The following is a 24,283-nucleotide window of genomic DNA, read 5'->3' as shown; positions in this document are numbered from 1 at the left end:
TAGACTATTAGTACGATGGGGTCGCCACTCCCAAAGTGATTTATTAATGACTGATAGATGCTATGAAATGAGAATGGAGTGTGTTGTTGGAATGAAAGACGAGAGGGAAAACCAGAATACCCGGAGAAAAACCTGTCCCACCTCTGCTTTTTCCGGCACAAATCTCACATGGAGTGGCCGGGATTTGAACCACGGTATCCAGCAGTGAGAGGCCGACATGCAGCCATCTGAGCCACGGAGGCTGTTTGGAATATACAATTTGTTGAAAATATCATGAACTAACATCACACAATGTTTCAGGCTTCTAAGTCTGCACCTGTGTCCTGAACACTGAAGAACATTCGAATTGAACACTACATAGAGATTCAACAATTTTTAGGTCCCTAGCCTTTAGTCACATGGCAACTCCCTTTTAAGTCCTTTTGGTCTGTGATAGTGCTCTAATTGTCCCCAACACTTCTCATGGATTCCCACACTGCACCTTGGGCACCAGTGTGATGATCTTACTCTCTTTTTTGTTGGACCGCACACTTTCACTCTTGACGTGCAGGCAATTTCGTATAGTAATGGCTACTGTCTCCAGATGGTCCAGGTGATGGCTTCAGAGGAATATTAGGCCTAGCTGGGGTTGGTTTCTTTGCCCGTGTCTCCACTACTTCAACAATGTAGTCGTGATGATTCATTTCAAGACAGATGTCAGTATTGTCACAGTGGGCAATGTAGGAATTTAGCATTGTCATGTCAAGCAAATTTTGAAGGATCTTTCTCTAGTATCTCCTGTCATGTCAAGCAAATTTTGAAGGATTTTTCTCCAGTATCTTCTTGTAGCATGTTTTGCAGCAACATGATGCACCTTCTGGTCCTTCAGGTCTACTCCACCCATGTGTTTATTGTAGTGTTTGGCAATATGCAATGGAAAGGCTATATAAGGCTTCTGGGTTTCTTCTCTTTGAATCCACAAGCTAGCACCTCCCCCTTTCTATAATAAGAGGACATCACCAGCTTGCAGTTTGGTTTTCATGAGCTCTTTAGGAAGGCCCTTAGAATTTGCTCGGACTGTTCCCGTGAGCATGACCCCTTTCTGATGGAGAACATCTGCCAACTGACACTTTGTATAGAAATTGTCAGTAAACAAATGGTACCCCTTATTATATATTATATTTACCAACAATTTCAGTAACTACTTTCTGTGCCATGCCATCTGGGTCACCTGAGGCAAAAAAGTACTTGCCATTGTACAGCTCAGTATGCAACACATATCCAGTTTTGCTTTCACACAGTTCAAACTTTTTGATGCCAAATTAAGCATGTTTCTTGTTTGACATGTACTGTATGAAAGCAAATCTATTTTTCATTCCAGTCAAGGATTCATCTAGTGAGACTTCCTGTGCAGGAATATACTATTTCTTCCACAAAGAATTTAGGAAGTCTAGCAATGGTCTCACCTTGTGCCAAGAATCATACCCAGGTTCATCCCATGGAACTGCTGTGGCATTTGAATTCAAATGTACCATTCTGTTAATTAATTGGAAGTCATTCCTGAACACTGCATTTGAAAAGAATGGCATATACTGGGAAAATCTTGTGTCCCAGTGTTTCTTTTCATCTCTTTTGGGATTTAAACCCATATTCAAAATAATGCCTAACCACTTTTAAGTTTTTTCTTATCTACAGATTTGAACATTTTCAGTCTGCAGTGAGGATCTCTCTCCAGATAATCTGAATGCTGTTCTAACAATTCAGCAGCATAATGATTTGTTTCACTAGCTATCATCCCCCACAGTTCTCAAGGGAAAAAAAAAAAAAAAAAAGATCAAAATAAGACATAGCATTTGAATTTCTGGGGATGTTAGCTTGGAAGCCAGTTTATCTTGGCATAAAATTGATACATTTTTTACAGGCTCTGGTCCGCTAACTTTCTGCTATGAAACATCTTGATGACTGATTGTATCACTGATGGGATCAACTGGATTACAATTAATAATATGCTTGAGGTGTACCTGCAGTGGTATATCATCATCATCATCATCATGGTGTTCAAATGTTTGGACACTTCCTTAGGCATCCCTAGAATCATGTATGCTGTTATCAATCTTCAGAATCACTGCTATTAATTTTACCATCTTGCACATCACTAAATTCACTCTCATCTTCCAATAAACTATTTATTCTCCCAAGATCTCCTGCAATGTTTTCAATTTGGTCAGTCAAATCTGTTTACAATGACCACATGGCCCATGCATCTTCAACAAGGAAATAAAACAGAAATACATATCCTATTAGAGTACCAACTGAACGCAATCGCAAAACTTCCTCGTCACCGTCTGCTTCCAAGAATTGCGAAAAGATGTCGCTATATGTCTGAAAACACGCACGTAGTCTGAGTCGATTTTTTTGACCCTGGCACTACAAAGCAAACGGAAGAGTCAAAAAAATTGACTCTTGGCACTTGTAGGGTTAAGAAAAGTGACAGGAAGAAATGTTCCAATTACAGAGGAATTAAATTAACTTCCCCAGTGGGAAAGTTGAATGAAAGGATTTTAGAAAGGAAAATAAGACCATTGATAGAATTTAAGTTATCAGAGGAACAATACGGATTCCGGAAAGGCAGGTCAACAGTTGATCTAATATTTGAACTGTGTCAGCTAATGGAGAAGTATTATGAACATAATAAGGTCTTTTGGCTGGCCTTCCTGGATATCAGAAAGGCCTTTGATGCTGTAAGCAGGAACAAAATCTGGGAAGTGCTGAGAAACAGTGGAATCAATAATGACATAATAAAACGAATTGAGAATTTATATGAAGACATCAGCAGTCGCGTCAAACCACCATCAGGAATGACGGAACCCTTTAGAATAACTACAGGCCTAAGACAAGGTGGAGTTCTGTCACCTCTTCTCTTCATTACTGTGATGAATGAGATTCGACAACAAGTATGCCAAAACGTTGGTGACAACAAAATGAAAGTCATGCTATTTGCTGATGACATCTGTATATGGGGAGATTCCAAGGAGGAACTTCAGGATCAGATCAATGCATGGACAGTAACAGCTAAATGGTACGGCCTAAGATTTGGTCAGGAAAAAAGTGACAAGTTGGTTATGCAGAGAAATGGTCAACCTGAAGGTTACATTGAAATAGAGGGTAAACAACTCATAATATCTAACAAATTCAAATATCTAGGAAGCATGATATCAGCAACAGGCTCCACTGAAGAGGAACTTACCAGCAGGATTCAAGCTGGAGGAACATTTTATAGAGTTATCCGAGACCTAATATGGAACCCAAAAGTACCATTGAAATGCAAAGGAGCAATTTATCTGACTTATTACATGCCAATTTTGACATATGGGAGCGAGACCTGGACCATGAGGAAAAAGTATGAAGTAAGGATTCAGGCAGCTAAAATGAGATTCGTCCGAGCGATGGTTGGCAAAACAAGACGAGATAAAATTTGTAATCAGAACATCAGGGACATGGCTCAGGTTGGCAGAATGCAGGATAACATAACTCTGCATAGACTCAAATGGTATGGTCACATGCAAAGGATGGATCCTGATCGCATACCCAGAAAAATGTATGATCTGCAGTTAAAATATTCAAGACCAAGAGGGCGGCCAAGAATGCGATATACAGACATGGTGAAAAATGACATTCAGCAATGAGGAAGGGACTGGGACAACAATGAAGGAGAAAAGTACAAAGACAAAAGTTGGGGGGGGGCCTTCATATGCCGACCCATTGTATAGATGGAACGACGTGGGATATAATAACAATAATAATATGATTTGTTTAAAACCCCTTCAATATCAATAGATTTGAAGAGACTCTGGGATGTTGGAATTTATTTCAGCAGGGATACTCTAATATGCTGGAAACAATCAAAATAGAGTTGTCTTATTTAAAGACCCTCAAATATCCTCATCCTCAACTGGGATCGAACAAGCTCGCTTGGGAACTGAAGGACAATGATTAGCTAACTGCACCAGTGAGGACAGCAGAGAGAGAATAAAACTTTTATGACCTAGTACACCTCTAAAATACAGATCAATAATTGGCATTTTCTCTTCAAAGATATCTGAATATTATCTATAAAATTTTCCTTTAACTGGAAATGTCTCAGGAGTTTTACTTACCCATCAACATCTTTCGTGGGAGAAACGGAATCAGTGATTAACTGGGAATTTATTGGAGTATCAGAATCCAAAGGCATCTGCACTATTATGCCATGTATCTTTGGATCCTTATTCAACTTGTCCAGTTTTCGTAAAAGCTGAAAATAAGAAGTTATTATAAAACAGGAAAACACAAAATATAGCTTAAGTAGGTCAACTAGATAAATAACAAAGCCACATAAACATAAACAAACAATAAAAATATTCTTAAAATAACTTCAAAAATAATTCCATGTTGCATGTGTTATGATCATACTTATAATATGCCTACCTATTACTCAGAGGCCTCAGGTTCAGTGTAACATTTCAGGCATCACCTATCACATACGGCTGCATTCTATTACTTGTATTTTAGATTTATTCATCTTTGTCCTGTACTCTTTTTCCAAGACTTTTCTTACCATTCAACAATTTCTCCTGATCCTCTGTAGGCTCAGATAATTTAACTATATAATTTATAAATCTTAATTTTTAAATTTTTAATTTTTTTCTGTTGTTCTATACCAACATTAAAAAGAAAGGGGGATAAACTGCAGCCCTGCCTTATTCATTTCAGGATACAATAGTGTTTCTATTTCATTTCCCCTGATCCCTGATCACTTGTTTTTAAACCAGACCATAAATAATCTCCTCTCTTTTTTTATTTATTTGATCCTGATCTTCTTCAGAATTTCAAAGAGCTTCGACCAAACTACATTATCAAATGCCTTTTACAGATAAGTGTTTTTTTCCTTCTTTATTTGGTCTTCCAAGATTATTTTTGGTTTGCTGTTCCTACATTTCTTCAGAAGCTAAACTGATTTAACTTGTCTTTCCATTATGCAGTAAATAATTTGTGTTAAAATATTACATGAGTGAGATACTAAATTAATGGTATTGTAGTTTTCACACTTTCTTAGTTATAAGGAAAAATAACATTCTTTCAAAATCAAAAGGCAATTCTGTCTCACCTTAGAGACTACTAGTATTTGGAATGTTTACTACAGTATAGTCTCTGTAGTCTGAAATACTTCGCCAGCCAGACACATCCAGTAGTCCGACGTACCGAGCAGCAGTCGGTCGCCAGGTGTTTGTTGTGTAAATTGTGCAATTAAATTAGTGTGCTTTTATCTTTATCTTTTATCTTTACTGGATTTTTGCTTTGTGTAATAAGGAAAGAGCAAAATCCTCATTCAGTCACTGAAAGACACTAACATAGAAGACATTGTTTACTCATGGTTATAAATTGCTGGTCACTGAATAAAGTTTTCTTCTTCTTCTTCTCCTCCTCCTCCGCCTTCTTCTTCTTCTTCTTCTTCTTCTTCTTCTTCTTCTTCTTGTATGCAGCGTTGCCAATTTAGCTTTTTTCAAGCTAAATCTAGCGTATTTAAACCAACGTTTAGCGGGAAAAAATCAAGATTCCCGCTGTAGCCTTTTCCCCGCTAAATCTAGCTTATTTCATCCAATTTGCCTCATGTGACTTGGTGGTGGTATTCCCCCAGTTATGAAGGAAGGTTTACTCTCTCCTTGTGTTTGTTTCTCGTATGATGTCATTGATGTGATAGCAACAGCGGAACTATATAGCTATCGTCGCTTGGACATGGTACGTGAATCACCCCCGTCCCAGCGGGAGCATGGGATGTGCCTTTCCCTGCTCATCCTTATCGCCCGATGACCTCACAACACTTGAATATATCTGAACAATATCTACTGCTTCGTAAGATTTCCTTTACCTATGTAATGACACACGACTAGATAACTCCTCCCTAATTCTCACAGATGTGGAAATGCAACTCCATATATGGGTACGTTGTAGAATAAGACGAAAATGCATCACCATATTTCATATTTGGTCATGTTCTGAGAGTGCGGGGTGACGTGGCCTAGCTAATTCTAGCGATAGTATATAACGGCTTGTTACTCCTTTTGGCTCTTCATTTGCGTTTTGAAACTCTATATAGTTCCACGCGCGGGTTGAATTTGTGCTAGTGAGTGTTCATTTAGCTGTGCAGTATTATTAGTGTTGTTATTATTATTATTATTGTTATTAAGTTATTATTATTGTCATCAGTCTGCCTATATTCTTGTGAAATGCCTCCGAAATATCAGCAGCATTTTCGGAAAGAGTGGCTTACAGATCCTGCTTTTCGAGAATGGCTTTTAGAGGTTCCGGGTGACAAAAACAAAGCCAGGTGTAAATTCTGCAAGGCTATTTTTAACGCAAAACATAGTGATCTTGTTCAACATACTAAAACGAAAAAACATATCACAGCATGTAGTGCATTTAGCTCATCAAGAAAATTAGATCAGTTCGTTGCACCAAGTAGAGATTATGAAAATGTAGGGAGTGCTGAAGCGTCTCTCTCACTTTTTGTAGCATGCCATTCGTCGATACTGAGTATTGATGACCTTGGCGAACTGTGCAAATCAAAATTTAATGATAGTCCAACTGCAGCAAACCTCCAGCTGCATAGAACAAAGTGCAGTGCTTTAATAAAATTTGTTTTGGGTCCTCACTTCGAGAAGCTTTTGCTAGAAGTTATAGGCAGTGGACCTTTTAGCATAATTATTGATGAGTCTAACGACATCAGTGTTACTAAAATCTTGGGGATAGCAATTCCGTATTTTGGTGTTAAGACTGGAGGACTGACATCCACATTTCTATCTTTCTCCGAACTACACGGCTGCGATTCTGAATCTATCACCGCTTGTGTGCTGAAAACATTAAGAGATAAACAGTTAAACATAGGCAATTTAAAAGGGATTGGTGTCGATAATGCCTCCATCATGACCGGTGTCAATAACGGGGTTTATGCCAAATTGCGCAAGGAATGTCCAGGGCTTGTAATGATACGTTGCGTATGCCATTCACTGCAGCTGGCAATTTCTTCAGCTGCAGATTGTCTTCCTACAAACCTCGATTTTCTCATTCGAGAAACTTACAACTGGTTTGCCCACTCAGCTCTACGTCAGGGTACATACAAAGCTTTGTACGCTGCCATAAATGAAGGTCATCAACCCAACAAAATTGTTCAGGTATGCCAGACCCGGTGGCTTTCAATTGAAAGTGCTGTTGTTAGATTAACTGAGCAATGGCTTGAACTCAAGACTATGTTTAGCATAGCTAAAACTAAAGAGCGGGACTATACTGCCTCATTATTGCATGCTATGTATACTGATGAGAAGAATCTTGCATATCTCCTGTTTCTTCGACCAATTTTAGGTGATGTTCAAAGGGTAAATAAATCGTTTGAATCTCAAGTGGCAGACCCATCTAAATTACTAGAAGATCTAGCAATTTTAGTAGAGGGCATAGGAAGAAGATTCGTGCTTCCAACGTGTAGGAAAGACTTCCTTACTGATAACCTTGAGTCTTACGTAGACTGGCATGCCTACTTAGGTTACCAGGTGGAGGAAAAACTGCGAGGATTGAAATTATCTCCTGAGGAAGAAAAAGAATTCCGGAAGAGATGCATCATTTTCTTGACAAAGCTACACGGAGAGCTGCAAGCAAGGCTTCCGGAATATGTTAAAGTTTTGAAAACTATATCTACGTTATCGGTTGCAAATTCTTTGCGCGTAGTGAAGGAATCTCTCATTCCAGTAATGAGATATCTAAATATCCCCGCTGAAAAAATCACGAAAGCTGATTTTCAGTGGCATAACTTAACAACGGTAAAATGGAAAGAAACATCGGTAACATTACGTTTCTGGCACGAGGTGAATAATTATAGAGATGCTTCAGGTATTAATCCCTTTCAAGAATTAGCTGACGTTGCAACGTGTCTACTTGTGCTGCCTTGGTCCAATGCTGAAGTGGAGAGACTGTTTAGTATGATGAACATCGTGAAAAATAAGTTACGAAATAGGATGGGAACAGAATTACTAAACTCTATTGCAGCAATTAGAGCAGGGCTTCGTCGCATTGGGAAGTGTTGCAAAAACTACCAGTTTCCCCCGGAGGTGTTACGCAAAGTAGGGACAGCAGCTGCTTATAGGGGTGATCCAAGTGGCATTAAACCTCGTGCTGGTACTTCACAGCAGAGTTCTGCAGAAGCAAGTGAGGAAGATGCTGCTCTGTCACTTCTGTTCCCCGAAAATTCAGACAGTGATCCTGAGGATCCCCTAGAACTTCACTTATAAATCAGGTAACTGTAATACAAATAATTTCGTTAAAATATAACTGAACCTGTGTTATTCCTAGTCTTCAGTGTAGAATTACCAGATTGTATGTCCTCCCCATAGTTTTAGGTTTTTTACCTTAAAATATATCTTGCATTATTTATGATCCCATCTACGTTTTCTAGGAGGAATTAATATCTCAATTTACGGCATTCCAAATTATACAGTAAACTGACTTCATCAGCAAGTTCTTTAATTTATTGCAAATATTACCTTTTGTATTATGTTTTATTTAGTTTCCATCACAGAAATGTACTAATTTGTAAACATATTATTTTTAACTTTCCAATATTAAGAATTCCGTTGCTTGGCAAAATGCAATTAATGAATTGAAAATTAGAGGTCCACTAAACGTTAATGCTATAACTAAAATGATACTTTGTATTTACATATTCTTAGACTAGTGATAAACCTTTCACGCAATCGCTGGGTCTGTACTCTGCAAAAAATTGTATAGACTGTCTTTCCCATCTTTTTGTGGAGAGAAAAAAAAGGAAGATATTTATTTATCATTTTTTGTGTCTAAAACCAGTCTGCCAAGACTAGCTCAGTATACACAATTAAAAGTGCATGGTTTGCAGGTATAGTAATTTGCTAATTGAACAGTCAAAGCACAATTTAATTGCCTATCCGGTAAGCAGTGCTACAGAAGTTTGGCTTATTTTTTAACTTTTTCTAGTTATGATTTAGCTTTTTCTAGCTTATATTGGATGATGGTCTAGCTTATAAAACGAGAATAGTGTTGGCAACACTGCTTGTATGACCACATAGGATCACTTTAGTAAGTCCGTTGTTCAGGTCTCTTTATTGTTCAGGCTTTGCAGTCCTCCCAGTACTTCTTCAGATGCCCCGATCTTCGTGCCCTTTCCTCAGTTGAAAATATGTGTGTTGTTGGTTTGTTTTGTGTAAGGGTAAAGTGGAGGTTTGTATTCTTGAGTTTTGTATTCAATTTTATCTTATTTGTGGTGTCTCTGTTGTAAGGCCTATTTCCTTCAGATCCTCTCTGATCCATTTACATCCTGTTGTGGTATCCACATAAATAAGTAATGTTTTTCTTTAAATATGTGCTCTTAGCAATACACAGTATTGTTCAAGTTCTTTCTTTTTTTCAATAAATAAAACTGTTATTTGAATAACTCTGCTTCATCACTGAAAATCCAGTAATCTGACAGATCTCTATAATTACAAGTCATAATTTTATAAACCTCATTATTGGAGATCAGAATATCAAAGTTTACAAAGAAATGAATTATACCACTTATCCAATACTTCACAATCCTTGTATTTAGGATACAAACATTATACAGACATTAAAAATTGGGACATGTTTTGCTTAAACATAGTAAGCATCATCAGCCAGAAAAACATAACCCCAAAGTTAGGTCAGGGTCCTTAACCTGGTTTCGTAAAGTAAAATTGTTCACTAAGGTCCAATAGTTCACATTAGTAAAATCTAAATCAACCATAAAAACTAGTCAATAAATTGCACTAAGTTAAATTATTATAAGTGAATGATTAGAATTGCTTATGCCATATAAAAGGAGAGTAATATGAAATATGACGTCAAAATTATAATTTGACCATGTGTGAAGTAATCAAAGTCATTAGAATCTCAATAATATAACTAGTTCATAGCTGTGTTCTTCAATCCTTCTAAAAACATCAGATTAAATGAAGTATAGATAGATAGGTGACTAAATGAAGTATAGATAAATAAAATCACTGGTTAAAATCTCATTCCAAATTGTCAAAAAACGAGAGTGAGGTAAAAGGAATTCACAGAATAGTCACCTCTCTGTTAACATAAGGGACTTCAACACGCGAAATTATTGCGCTTTATTCTACACCTAAGGCTTAGTTGAACTCCCTATATGGAATTTAAGTATGACAGTTTATGGCTTTAAGCTCACCACCTGGAAGAAAGTTGGACAAATTTCCACTCATTCATGCCCTTTCAAGCGGAATTCAACTCAACTTTACAAACTTTTGTTTTTCAACCAACTATTCTGTGAATTCCTTTTACCTCACTCTTGTTTTTCGACAATTTGGAATGAGATTTTAACCAGTGATTTTATTTATCTATACTTCATTTAATCTAATGTTTCTAGAAGGATTGAAGAACACAGCTATGAACTAGTTATATTATTGAGATTGTAATGACTTTGATTACTTCATATATGATCAAATTATAATTTTGACATTATATTTCATATTATTCTCCTTTTATATGGCATAAGCAATTCTAATCATTAACTCATAATAATTTAACTTAGTGCAATTTATTGACTAGTTTTTATGGTTGATTCAGATTTTACTAATGTGAACTATTGGACCTTAGTGAACAATTCTACTTTATGAAACCACGTTAAGGGCCCTGACCTAACTTTGGGGTTATGTTTTTCTGACTGATGATGCTTACTATGTTTAAGCAAAACATGTCCCAATTTTTAACATCTGTATAATGTTTGTATCCTAAATATAAGGATTGTGAAGTATTGGATAGGTGGTATAATTCATTTCTTTGTAAACTCTGAAGATCTCTTTAACCCGACAAGGCCCAACCCCATAATTCTATTATAATTGTCATACAGTACTAATAAGACAATTCTTTATGAAGAAATTTTCAAATCTAGCAAATGTAGCTTTTCCTCTTAGTCACTCTAAAATAATGTTTACCAACATCAACTAACATGAGGAGCTCTGTAACTAACATGGTACAGGAATCTTATTTATTATTGTATGACTACTAGAACAACACACTGCATAACATGTACACAAAGAAACCTGTTGATGTAGTTGGAGAAACTAAAAACAGTTTTTTTAATTTCTAAAACAATGTTCAGAGTGATACTTTTTTGACCAAGATTAACAGACATGATATTCTATTGGGTAGAACATAAAATATAGCTGCTTACTGAGTTTTCATCCAAATGAATCTCATCCTGCCATACAATGCCATATAATACTACCCATTTCCTAGTTTGTAAATTGGTACAAGTATTATTTTTGTCTTATCAGAAGATAACTAACCAACCCCCCATGGCACTACAGCCCTGAAGGGCCTTCGCCTACCAAGCAACCGCTGCTCAGCTCGAAGGCCTGCAGATTACGAGGTATCATGTGGTCAGCACGACGAATCTTCTCGGCCATTATTCTTGGTTTTTCTAGACCAGGGCCGCTATCTCGCTGTCAGATAGCTCCTCAATTCTAATCACACAGGCTGAGTGGACCTCGAACCAGCTCTCAGATCCAGGTAGAAATACCTGACCTGGCCAGGAATCAAACCCGGGGCCTCCGTGTAAGAGGCAGGCACGCTACCCCTACACCACAGGGCCCTTACCACAAGATACCCTTGCCAAAAACCATGCTAACCTTTTGGAGTGAGGTCATATTATCATAGCTTTGCCACCATATTAGCAGTCAAATTCCTGTTGTTTTGTGACTTTATTTACTATTCTTCCAGCATGTCACCCTCACTGTCCTGATTTCAATAAATATTGCAATTCAAAATTTTATGATTATGTTTTTCTTTTACATAGGGTGGGTTTGCAAAATATCCCTTCCGTATGTGCAACAATTCCAAAGGATTAGCAATGAGTTTACCAGACTAATCCAAAATGCTATTCAACTGACTTATTCCTCCCTCTCTGAACTTCTTTATCACACTCCAGAAAGGTTTCCCTATTGCATGACCTGGTATTTTGACATGCTCTATTGGTGAAAAAAATCTAATTCCCTTCATGGAAACTTAGAATTTTCCATGACCTAGTATTGTCAGGTTATTTCAAGCCATCCCATGGTCTCTTTTTGGATTCTACAACACTCCTTGCTTGAAGCTATTTTTCATATGGCTTTTTTATTTTATACTTCAGTGCTGCCTTGATTTCATCACTGTACTATGATGGATTATTTCCTATCTTAACACACTGTTTTTCTAATACAATACCCAGTTGTTTCTATCCAGCATCCTTGTATGCCATCCATTCACCTTCTAAAGCGTTCCTGGATCTGATTAATGCCTATATTTTTGTAAATTTTCTCAGATCTTCTCCATAGACTTCTGCCTTATTTACTTATCTTCAAGTTTTCATCCTTGTCTGCCTGTTCACAGACAACACTGGGTAGTACTCAGTTCACTGCAGATAAGATAGTGGTTGGTATCATCAAAGAAGCCCTGGGGAATATCTTTTCATTACATTTCCTAAATTCAAAATCAGTTTAAATGATACAGTCTATTATGGATCTGGTACACTCAGTATAGTTGTGTCCGACTCATTCGCTGAATGGTCAGAGTACTGACCTTCGATTCAGAGGGGCCCGGGTTCGATTCCCGGCCGGATCGCGGATTTTAACCTTCATTGGTTAATTCCAATGGCTCGGGGGCTGGGTGTTTGTGCTGTCCCCAACATCCCTGCAACTCACATAACGCACATAACACTATCCTCCACCACAATAACACGCACTTACATACACGTGGCAGATGCCGCCCACTCTCATCAGAGGCTCCGCCTTACAAGGGCTGCACTTGGCTAGAAATAGCCACACGAAATTACAGTTGTGAAAATCCTTATTCTAGAAAGAATGAGTCAGTAACTGCTAAACTGAAACATTTTCCATTAGTGTTGGTTTTTTTTTTTTTTTTTTTTTTTTTTTTTTTTTTTTTTTTTTTTTCCCCCACATCTACCCATTATTGTCCCATACACTTCAGTTCTATTTCCAATTCTCATATTGATAACCCCAATTAGCACTACCTTACTGGTATCATTCCTGATAACTCTGATAACTACATCACTCAGAGCCTCACACAATTTGTCTGCCTCATGCTTATCTGTTCCTTCTACTCCTAGACAATTCTGGTCCTAATTCCAGCAATCAGTAAATCTATCCACATCAATTGCTCATTTAAATCTAACAAAAACTATGTTGCATGTTACGACTTTTCCCACTGAACATTCCTAGCCTGCAATCCACCTTTACGCACCTGTTAAGAAGACTTATTAAAAGCTACTTTTAAATCTCCTACATCTTTTATTACTATAATATATTTATTACTATGATATACAAAGGTGTTCAAAAAGTAAATAATAATTTATTGGTTTTATGTCCCACTAACTACTTTGATGGTTATTGGAGATTCCTAGGTGCAGGAATTTTGTCCCACAGGAGTCTTTAACGTGCCAGTAAATCTACCAACATAAGGCTGACGTATCTGAGCACCTTCAAATATTACCAGACAAAGCTGGGATCGAATCCACCAACTTGAGCTCAGAAGGCCAGTGCTCTACCACATGAGCTACCCAGTTGTTCCAAAATTTTACTGAGAAGTGCAATGCAGAAAAAATTTAGGAATGCAATGGTGGTTTTCATCTGTCCAGATAAATTAACAGTCAGAACACTTGTGTCGGGAGCACTGAGAACCCTAATGAATGGAAGAATATGCCTCTAAACACACAAGATCGGGGTATGGTATGCCGTAAGTCGGCAGCGTGTTATTGGGCCAATTTTCTTCCACGACACCAACTCAGAACATTATCACACTGAAAATCTGGAACTTTTCATGGCCCAACTCAATGAGAGTGAAATTCAAGAGGACTAATTCCAATTGCACCCTCCAGAAAATGTTCCAGCGATATGCAGTGGCATGTGTAGTCATGTATGCAGGCTGCAGGAGGATATCTCCTGTACAGAAAACAGCACTTCCGTAAGTACCACATTTCAAATGTCAACATTTCTTCTGCACAGTTACTTCTAGGACACACTGTACTATTAATTCATAATAAATCCATTGCCACTCTCTTTGATGACCCATGAAGTTGTTCATTCATTGTTCTCATAAGCCTCAATTGATACTAATAGTGCGCGCAATGAATTCCATTTTGTTTACCAAGTCATGTGCCGTTCACGGCCAAAAATAACCACAAACACTAATAGGCTACAGAATTTATCTTCCACTGATACTACTTAAACAATGGTAACTATGATCACGACCAAACAATTAACAGGAAACAATATTACAATTTCTCCCTATTTACATTTCATAATATGTACAAACCTCAGACTCAGTTGTCGACTTTGGTAACTTAACGTGACATGCTTCAATTCCTATTTCAGTGGCAGCCTTCAATTTCATACGAATGTAGACATTAGAATCTTCTCGTTCACCAACTTGAACAATGGCCAAACCTGGCTTGAAGCCAGGTACTTCCTTTGTTAGTGCAGCAACTTTCTCAGTCAATGAGACTTTAATCTCCCTATGAGACAAAAGAAAATTTGCATAAAGTTGACAATACACCAAGAAGAATAAGATTAAAAATTAACACAAATACTATTGGACAAGAAAAATATGATTAATCTGCAAGTGTTTTAAGCTATTAAGAATGTCTGGATTAAAAAATAATTAAGTTCCCAGCAGGAAACAATTGAGAAAGAATAAAGAGCTTTCAATCTTTGTTGATACAGCATCTGGTTTGACAATGTTTATACTTTTATATCTCATCATTGAAACTTGACAAATGCAATGTTACTAATGAATCACCATATGTTCATTAATTAAAAATCTTCAATAATCAGAGGCTTCCATTTAAAACCACATCAGTAGTCAATAATATTACAGTGTTCAATCTGCAAGCCTCTGTAAATAACTACAAGCACCTCCAGGAACATCCGTTTCCCAAGAATACTCGCACATTTCTCCTTCCCATTAAAAATCAATACTAACAAAAGTCTCATATGTCCTAGCTTGCTCTCTAAAACTAAAACAATCAGTATCCTAGATAATCTATCATCATCCATTGATATTGTATGGCCTTCATACGAAAGTTCATTACAACACACAGCTTCATTGAATTTTTCATTTCCATTATCAATTCATTATGAACACAAGGGTTGTTTCTTCGTGAGAGCAAATATTAATTACATCTGACATAAAATATATACATGTATTAAATGTCTACAGTCCTTCAATGCAAAGTCCCCCAGCATTGAGTAGAATCTATTGGCAGCGATGTGCGAACTATAGTATTCCTGTGGCAGTACCTGCTCTCTGGGTGGAACGAATGGAGCAGTTTGTCATCAGTAGAACTTCCAGCACAGTTCAGAAGCAGATGCTATGAAGTGGTGGACATTTCTTCTGAAATGCTATATGTGAAAGATGTATAATGTAGAATGTTCCATCCTTATCATGTCTCTTTCCATCAAGAGCTATATGGAAATGATTTTCAGAATCAATCAATCAATCAATCAATCAATCAATCAATCAATCAATCAATCAATCAATCAATCAATCACTACTGATCTGCATTTATGGCAGTCGCCCAGGTGGCAGATTCCCTATCTGTTGTTTTCCTAGATTTTTCTTAAATGATTGCAAAGATTTTGGAAACTTATTGAACATCTCCCTTGGTAAGTTATTCCAATCCCTAACTCCCCTACCTATAAACTAATATTTGCCCCAATTTGTCTTCTTGAATTACAGCTTTATTTTCATATTGCGATCTTTCCTACTTTTAAAGACACCACTCTAACTTATTCGTCCAGTGTGTTGACTGGGGAGATAGAAATTCTGGCCTCCAAAATGGGATCGGTACAAATCCACATCAGAACATTTTAAAACTTTAACTTGTAAGGAATACTTTAAAACTTCAGCTATTCTGATAGAAGAACTCTGACCTTTATGAGATCACCTGTCATATGGCACAGATCAGCGCTGCACGACTACCATATTCGTGGCTTAGATCTTAAGAAATATTCCTTTTTTAAAAGTGACAAGGTCCTCAAATTGGATGAAACTCCCTACAGCTGGTTTACGACTCAGCCTCGCTGTGACTTGCTTCTCACCATGTTCTGATGTGGATTTGTACCAATCCTATTTCCTAGGCCAGAATTTCGATCTCCCCAGTCAACAAACTGAAACTACCAGATTCCAACAATGCTTGCAATATTTTCAAGTAAGGTCGTTCATATTTAACACTGCAAAAAGATTGTTTGCAAGAAGTGATAAACTACATCATTAAATATGTGTGTGTTCTCCAGTGTTTTCACAACAGTTCATAAAGGAACTTCTGTTTTAAATAGGGACAGCAACAATGGACATTGTATTCCGTACGAGATGTTATGGCAGGCATGTCACATTTCAAGTTATATTTCAATTTTAACACTGAAGACAACAAAAGATTTTGCAAGAAGTGAGGTCACTTTGTGTAAATGAGATATATATATATATATATATCTTTTGAGTTTCTCAAATAATCCCTAAAAAGGCATTGGGTTCTTCCATTTGTTTCAATTCCTGAACAATGAGTTTTTGTAATCTACTACGTGATTTTATGGCTGATGAAGTCTCAAACAGAGATGAAACATGTCCCTAATATTTAATATGTTTTTTAATTAAATAGTTTTTCACTTGTAAAGTGATGTATATTGATTGGGTGGACCAAAACCTAACATTACATACCTCTTAGTTGAGCCGCTTGTCTCCTTTCTCCTAAGTCTTCCCAGCCCAAACTTTGCAACATTTTGTAATGCTACTCTTTTGTCCGAAATCACCCAGAACAAATCGAGCTGCTTTTCTTTGGATTTTTTCCAGTTCTTGAATCAAGTAATCCTGGTGAGCGTCCCATACACTGGAACCATACTCCAGTTGGGGTCTTACCAGAGACTTATATGCCCTCTCCTTTACATCCTTACTACAACCCCTAAATACCCACATAACCATGTGCAGAGATCATGTCTACAGGCTGCAGGAGGATATCTCCTGTACAGAAAACTGTACTTCCGTAAGTACCACTTCAGATTTCAAATGTCAACATTTCCTTTGCACAGTTACTTTTAGGACACCCTGTACTGTCAATTCATAATAAATCCATTGCCACGCTCGTTGATAACCCATGAAGTTGTTCATTCATTGTTCTCATAAGCCTCAATTGACACTAACAGTGCGCGCAATGAATTCCATTTTGTTTGCCAAGTCATGTCCTGTTCACAACCAAAAATAGCCACAAACACTAATAGACTACAGAATGTATCATCCACTTTTTACCATTAATAATCAATCATCATTTACCATCTATTTTTGTGACTGCGTATTTAGACATGATACACTGGAGTTGTCATGTATCTTGTTTACAGACAAAGCAACTTCTGTGGAATGTGCACTACTGGCCAGTAAAAATTCCCCACTGGCTTTGCCATGTTGAACTACTATCCTTGGAGTATAAACATCTGGTGCAGAATAGTGGGCAGATGGGGCATCACTTCAGCATAATGGCTGCCCAGCTCACAGTGAAGACTTAGTACACCTTGCCATAATTTATGATTACCAGATTGAGTGAACATCGCTTTCAGAAACAATAACACCACCTCCAAACTTACTTATAACATGAATACTTAAATAAATCTAATAAATATATGCAAACAGAGGCCTATAAGTTAACATGTAATCAGTGTGATGTCAGCTACAATGGACAAACTGGGATTAACTTTCTAATCCGTTATAAAGAACATTTTAATGCAGCTGAATACAGGAAGCTTTTTTGCTATGAGTGAACACATGAGAGATTACAACCACTCATTTTCATCCATAGATAAAGATTTAGATATCCTGCATGTAACCAAGAAAGGAACCTTATCAAACATTCAACAACATTGGCACGTTTGTGCTTAGTAATAACTTCTTGTAATTAGGATACATCTGAACGTAGTTTGAAATTACTGTAGTGTATTACAGTAGGTATCTTATTATAAACTATCAGTTGCCCGCTGGCTCCACCCGCAATGTACAAAGTATGGTGTTGTCCGTTACTATCCTCACGGATGTATTTGCAAAGTTTCGAGTTAATGAAATAAAGCACATGATCTGCTGTGGTAATAGAATGTAATATTATGTCAGCAAAACACTTGAAAATACATCACACAAAGAAATTGAATTAAACGTTCCTTGGAACAACATTACGCGCCAAACTGTTAAAAAGTCCTCCAAGATCTTCGTCATGGAGACAAATGTACTCATAACTTTTCTCAGAAACTACCAATTTAAGTAGTTATTACCTCAAAAGAAAGTGATTGATCCACCGAGTGTTTTTAAACCAAAACAAACTGCGTACCTCAATTAGAACGAAAGATGCGATTGCTTCAATGAAAAACAAATGTTGAAGAAATGATACGTCAAATTGAATGTGCACTCATAACTTTCCTCAGAATCAACCAATTTGAATAGTTAAGAGCTGAAATGAAAGAACTTGATCCACTGAGTGTTCTTAGGCCAAAACCAACTCCGTACCTCAATTAGAACCAAAGATATGATTGCTTCAAAGAGACAAAAAATTGAAAAATCAAATAATTTGAGGAAGGCGGAAGTTAAGTGATTTATAGTACCTTATGACAAATATGTGCATAAATACCTTTCAGTTTAAAAAAATGAAGGAAATCGACCGGATAGAATGGCCGGACTGACTGACTTTAGTTTTCATTAAAAAAAATTAATATATAGATTAGTGTGTTTATTCTATTACTATGAAATATTTGTGTAGTATAGTATCTGTAGTATCTATAGTACCTGTGGTATCTGTATTAACTCTCTTACTAGAATTCTGTTGCAGTAATTAAGGCCACCACACACAGAAAGCTAGGCTAAGCTAAGCTATGCTAAGCTACGCGGTGTAATGAAAAATATCGTTCCCAATGCATTTAAGTACGATGACACACACACAGGCTGCTAAGCTAAGCTATACTATGCCAAGCTAGACTAAGCTAAGCTAGACAGATCGCTAGGCAGGCGATTTTCTTGGCTGTAGCTGGCCTGGCGCATGCGCTTTTCATTTCTGAGCAGTTGGTCCGGCGGGCTGTCATGTGTGTTTAGTCGTGTCGTGTGAGTCCTTTTGGTAGTACTTCATTATTTTAATACAATGGATAACAGGCCAAAAGAAGAACGACTAACTGAGGAGGTGAAAAGATATCCCTGCCTTTATGATACGTCATCAGATTACTACAGAGACTTGACAAGAAAGGAAAACTGTTGGCAGGAAATAAGTACAGTACTTCAAATTGATTCTAAGTAAGCTAACATTTATAAATTAGCTATATAATCACAATTTTGATAGCTCTAATTGTTTGAGAAGAATACATTCTTCACATGGCTTTACGCACAATATTTACAATTTAGCAAATACAGTTGAATCACCTGCTCTGTAACTGTACGCCATATTCATAAGTATATCAACAGTTACTAAGAACGTGAAAGGTAAAATAACATCTAATGTTTTAGGTAAAGAAATTAAAAACTTATGGAAAAGACTGAGAGACTGTTTTAGGGAGGCACCAACGAGACAAAAAGTAAAAGTAGGCAGGAAGGGAAAAATTGAAGAAGTGGAGATTCCACAAACAAATAGAATTCCTTCTGCCTTATATTTTTACAAGAAGATGAGCTGTCATTTTAACGCAGTATGACTAATATTTAAAATATTTTAAAAATATTAAAAATCGATGATGTTACAAGTGAATTTATATGTTGAGTATCCCCTGGTCTAAGGAGTTTGGACAGCCAAAGTAGGGGACTGCCTGTAGAGGTTTTCTAGGTTAAGTAGGCTAGCTAGGTGTACCTTGTTTTGATTTTAAGTTTAGGAAATACTTTAGGTAATAATATTAACTTTAAAAATATTTGTAAATATCTGTAGGTTCGTTGGTTATACTTACAAAGGTACGTTATCATAAGGAATAGTACCGTAACTTCTGCAGCAACTTCTCCGGTATTTCGTATAGATATCCGTTCAAACTATCGCGAAGGTAATAATTTACTACATAAAAAATAACCACGATACGCCTGTAAACCTCCATTTAAAAAGAAGTTGTTAGAGATTACACGGTAATAGTTAACAGTCGTTGTATTGTTATTGATTATTGTCGGTCCTCATATTCAAATATTGCATTGTTGGCTAAGTTGTGAACAAAGGGTGTAGTGTAGTCAAGTAAATATAAATAAAAATCAGCTGATCTTGTATTCCATTCATTGGTACTTCTAAGTAGGTAGTTAAAGTATCCGTAATTTATATTTCGCTCCCTCGATCGTTCAGTATTTATGAGCGGTTAGCTAATAATAAAGTTCATATATCCCAGTAATTGCAGTTCAAGTCCCTGGAGGAGGAGGAGTAGTAGTAGTAGTAGTAGTAGTAGTTTTGATAGAAATATTTGAGAAATTACTGTAGACAACCTCGTATTTTTCAGTAGGCCTAATTAAGGACACTTTTATTCTCCGTCCCGTGGAGTAGGGAAAATAATAGTAATCCACCAGCTGTAATAATCACATAACCACATTTCAGTAGAATTGTAGTGAAGATAAGGTATATTATATTAGATAGTATCTTGCCAGTTATATTCGTGTTTTTCTTCGTGTACGGCAATCTTTTCGATACTTAAGCATTTAACCAAACGCAGGGTAGTGTAGTGTAGATACATTGTAGTATAGATACAGTACATTTATTTAGATAGTGCCGTATCTTGCCTGCTATATTCGTGCGTTATTTTTCGTGTGTATCTATTAGACCGTAATACTAATAATAATTTGTCTAAGCATTTAGCTTCGTTGGTAATCTTTGAGTACAGTAGTTCTTGCAAATTTCATTTCTGTTGTGCTTAGTTTAGTGACATACGGTACGGTTCCGTAATTAGGATACGTCTGAAAGTAGTTTAACATTACTGTAGTGTACTGTACAGTAGTATACGAGTAATATCCTATTAGAATTTAGTGTGATTACTTTATTATTGTAAAATATTTGTGTAGTACTGGTGTAGTAGAGGTATCCGTAGAAACTCGTACTAAAATACTGTTGTTGTAATTAGAATAGGCTTAATTGCAGTTTGGAATTGTGTAGTTCTTGTGTAGGCTATTACTTTCGATATTCAGTAATTAACAGCAGTTTTTATCCTGTCAGGGGTTGTAGGATAAAAAAATAGAGCACGACTAAGTAGTATTGTAGTGTAGTCATATATTAATTACCTTATTGTTGTGTACTATCCCAGACTATATCCCTCCGTTCATTTATTTTTTTGCAAATAAGTTATTTTATTTTTAATTTCATTTTCCCCCCGTAAAGAATGGCTAAGGAGCGCGAGTGTAGTTTCTGTGGGTGTGGCGAGGCATTGAGGGGTATGAGGGAGGAGTTGGAAAGTTTGAGGGAGATAATTAGGATTCTCACAGAAGACAGGAAGGAAGATAGGACTCCCTCAAACAACGTACAGGTTACAGTAGGTGTACAAGAGGGAGGGGAAGGAAAGGGAGGAGTTGTAGAAGACAGGTGGTCTAATGTTCTAAGGGGAAGGAGATTGCAGGCTAAGAGCTCTATTCAGGATCAGAATTCAGGACAGGTGTCTGTGCAAAATCGGTATGAGTCACTCCAGGTAGAACAACAGAGGGAAGATGAGGGACAGGGAACTGTTGCTGAGATGTGTGGGAGTAGGAGGAAGAGAAAAGGTAGGAAAGGAAAATGTAGAGTAGATGATAGGAAAAGACAGGTGAAACAGGGTCATGGGAAGGAGAAAAGGGAGGAGGAAGTAGCTTCTGCAGTTATCAGGAAAGATAGGGCTGACCAGGAGGGGAGGGGATCAAACGAGGTGGGTAGGGTTGAGGCTCTGGTCATGGGAGATTCCATCGTTAGACACGTGGGGAAAGTGTGTGGAGGAAAGGGTACCAGGGTAGAGTATTATCCAGGAATTAGGTTGAGGCAGATGTTGAGGAAAGTAGAAGAGAGGGAGGAGGGGAAGGAGAAGGTGGTAGTGTTTCACGTTGGTACCAACAACGTAAGGCAAGCTGATATAAGTACCAACATAGTTGGAGATGTGTGGGATCTGGTAAATGCAGCACGGGTGAAGTTTAAGAAAGCAGAGATTGTTATTAGTGGAATACTGTGTAGAAGGGATACTGACTGGAGGGTGATTGGGGATTTAAATGAGACTATGGAGTGGGTATGTGGGAAACTGGGAGTGAAATTTCTAGATCCAAATGGGTGGGTAGGAGATAGGGATCTGCGCTCAGATGGCCTTCATTTAAACCGCAGTGGTACGTATAAGTTAGGAAATTTGTTTGGAAGGGTAATAGGGAGGTACATTCAGGGAAACGGGACGGCCTAGGGAGCGGTGATAAGGGAACAGGGAACTGGAAATCAAGTAGGGATGATATAAAATTGTTAGTGTTGAACTGTAGAAGTATTGTAAGGAAAGGAATAGAATTAAGTAATTGAATAGATATATATTCACCAGATATTGTAATAGGAGTTGAATCATGGCTGAGAAATGATATAATGGATGCAGAATTTATTTTTTTTTTATTTTTTTTGCTAGGGGCTTTACGTCGCACCGACACAGATAGGTCTTATGGCGACGATGGGATAGGAAAGGCCTAGGAGTTGGAAGGAAGCGGCCGTGGCCTTAATTAAGGTACAGCCCCAGCATTTGCCTGGTGTGAGCAGAAATTTTCTCACGGCACTGGAGTGTGTATCGTAGAGATAGGATAGGAAGGGTGGGAGGCGGAGTGTTCATTCTGGTGAAAGAAGAATTTGTAAGCTTCGAAAAAGTTAAAGATGAGACACATGAAATTCTACGTGTAAGGCTCATTTCTAAAGATAATAGGCAACTTGATATATTTGGAGTGACAGATCGGGAAAGGGTAGCACTGACGCGGATTCAGAATTATTTGATAGGATAGTCAGCTATGTGGGAAACGACATGGAAAGAAATGTGATTGTAGCGGGAGATCTGAATTTGCCAGATGTCAATTGGGAAGGAAATGCGAACGACAGAAAGCATGACCAACAAATGGCAAATAAGTTAATATGGGAAGGACAGCTGATTCAGAAAGTGATGGAACCAACCAGAGGGAAAAATATCCTGGATGTGGTGCTGATAAAACCAGATGAGCTCTATAGGGAAACTGAAGTAATAGATGGTATTAGTGATCATGAAGCTGTTTTTGTCGTAGTTAAAAATAAATGTGATAGAAAGGAAGGTCTTAAAAGTAGGACTGTTAGGCAGTACCACATGGCAGATAAAGCAGGCATGAGGCAGTTTCTAAAAAGTAGCTATGATCGGTGGAAAACGGTAAATATAAATGTAAACAGACTCTGGGATGGGTTTAAAGAAATTGTTGAGGAATGCGAAAACAGGTTTGTACCATTAAGGGTGGTAAGGAATCGTAAAGACCCACCTTATTATAATAGAGAAATAAAGAGACTAAGAAGGAGGTGCAGACTGGAGAGAAATAGAGTTAGAAATGGCTGTGGAAGTAAGGAGAAATTGAAGGAACTTACTAGAAAATTGAATCTAGCAAAGAAGGCAGCTAAGGATAATATGATGGCAAGCATAATTGGCAGTCATACGAATTTTAGTGAAAAATGGAAGGGTATGTATAGGTATTTTAAGGCAGAAACAGGTTCGAAGAAGGACATTCCAGGAATAATTAATGAACAAGGGGACTGTGTATGTGAGGATCTTCAAAAGGCAGAAGTATTCAGTCAGCAGTATGTAAAGATTGTTGGTTACAAGGATAATGTCGAGATAGAGGAGGAGACTAAGGCCAAAGAAGTAATAAAATTTACATATGATAACAATGACATTTACAATAAGATACAAAAGTTAAAAACTAGAAAAGCAACTGGAATTGATCAGATTTCTGGGGATATACTAAAGACAATGGGTTGGGATATAGTACCATATCTGAAGTACTTATTTGATTATTGTTTGGTCGGAGGAGCTATACCAGATGAATGGAGAGTTGCTATAGTTGCCCCTGTGTATAAAGGAAAGGGTGATAGACATAAAGCTGAAAATTACAGGCCAGTAAGTTTGACATGCATTGTATGTAAGCTTTGGGAAGGCATTCTTTCTGATTATATTAGACATGTTTGTGAAATTAATAACTGGTTCGATAGAAGGCAATTCGGTTTTAGGAAAAGTTATTCCAC

General features: G+C 37.3%; 1 protein-coding gene across 2 annotated transcripts in view; it reads right to left on the bottom strand.

Annotated features, from left to right (window-relative positions):
• pug (pug C-1-tetrahydrofolate synthase, cytoplasmic) overlaps positions 1-24,283 on the bottom strand; it is a 629,281-nt gene that overhangs the window by 525,852 nt on the left and 79,146 nt on the right. For both annotated transcript variants that reach the window (XM_067140458.2, XM_067140459.2), the window contains exons 3-4: positions 14,389-14,587; positions 4,137-4,273 (exon numbers count right to left, since the gene is read on the bottom strand). In XM_067140458.2, coding sequence (XP_066996559.2) covers positions 4,137-4,273; positions 14,389-14,587 — 336 coding nt within the window. The remainder of the gene's footprint in view (positions 1-4,136; positions 4,274-14,388; positions 14,588-24,283) is intronic.

This window comes from Anabrus simplex, chromosome 2 (assembly GCF_040414725.1).
Source record: "Anabrus simplex isolate iqAnaSimp1 chromosome 2, ASM4041472v1, whole genome shotgun sequence".
NCBI classification, from domain to species: Eukaryota; Metazoa; Arthropoda; class Insecta; order Orthoptera; family Tettigoniidae; genus Anabrus; species Anabrus simplex.
The sequence above is the reverse complement of the archived record's forward strand: the minus strand, read 5'-3'. Positions and strand labels throughout refer to the sequence as shown.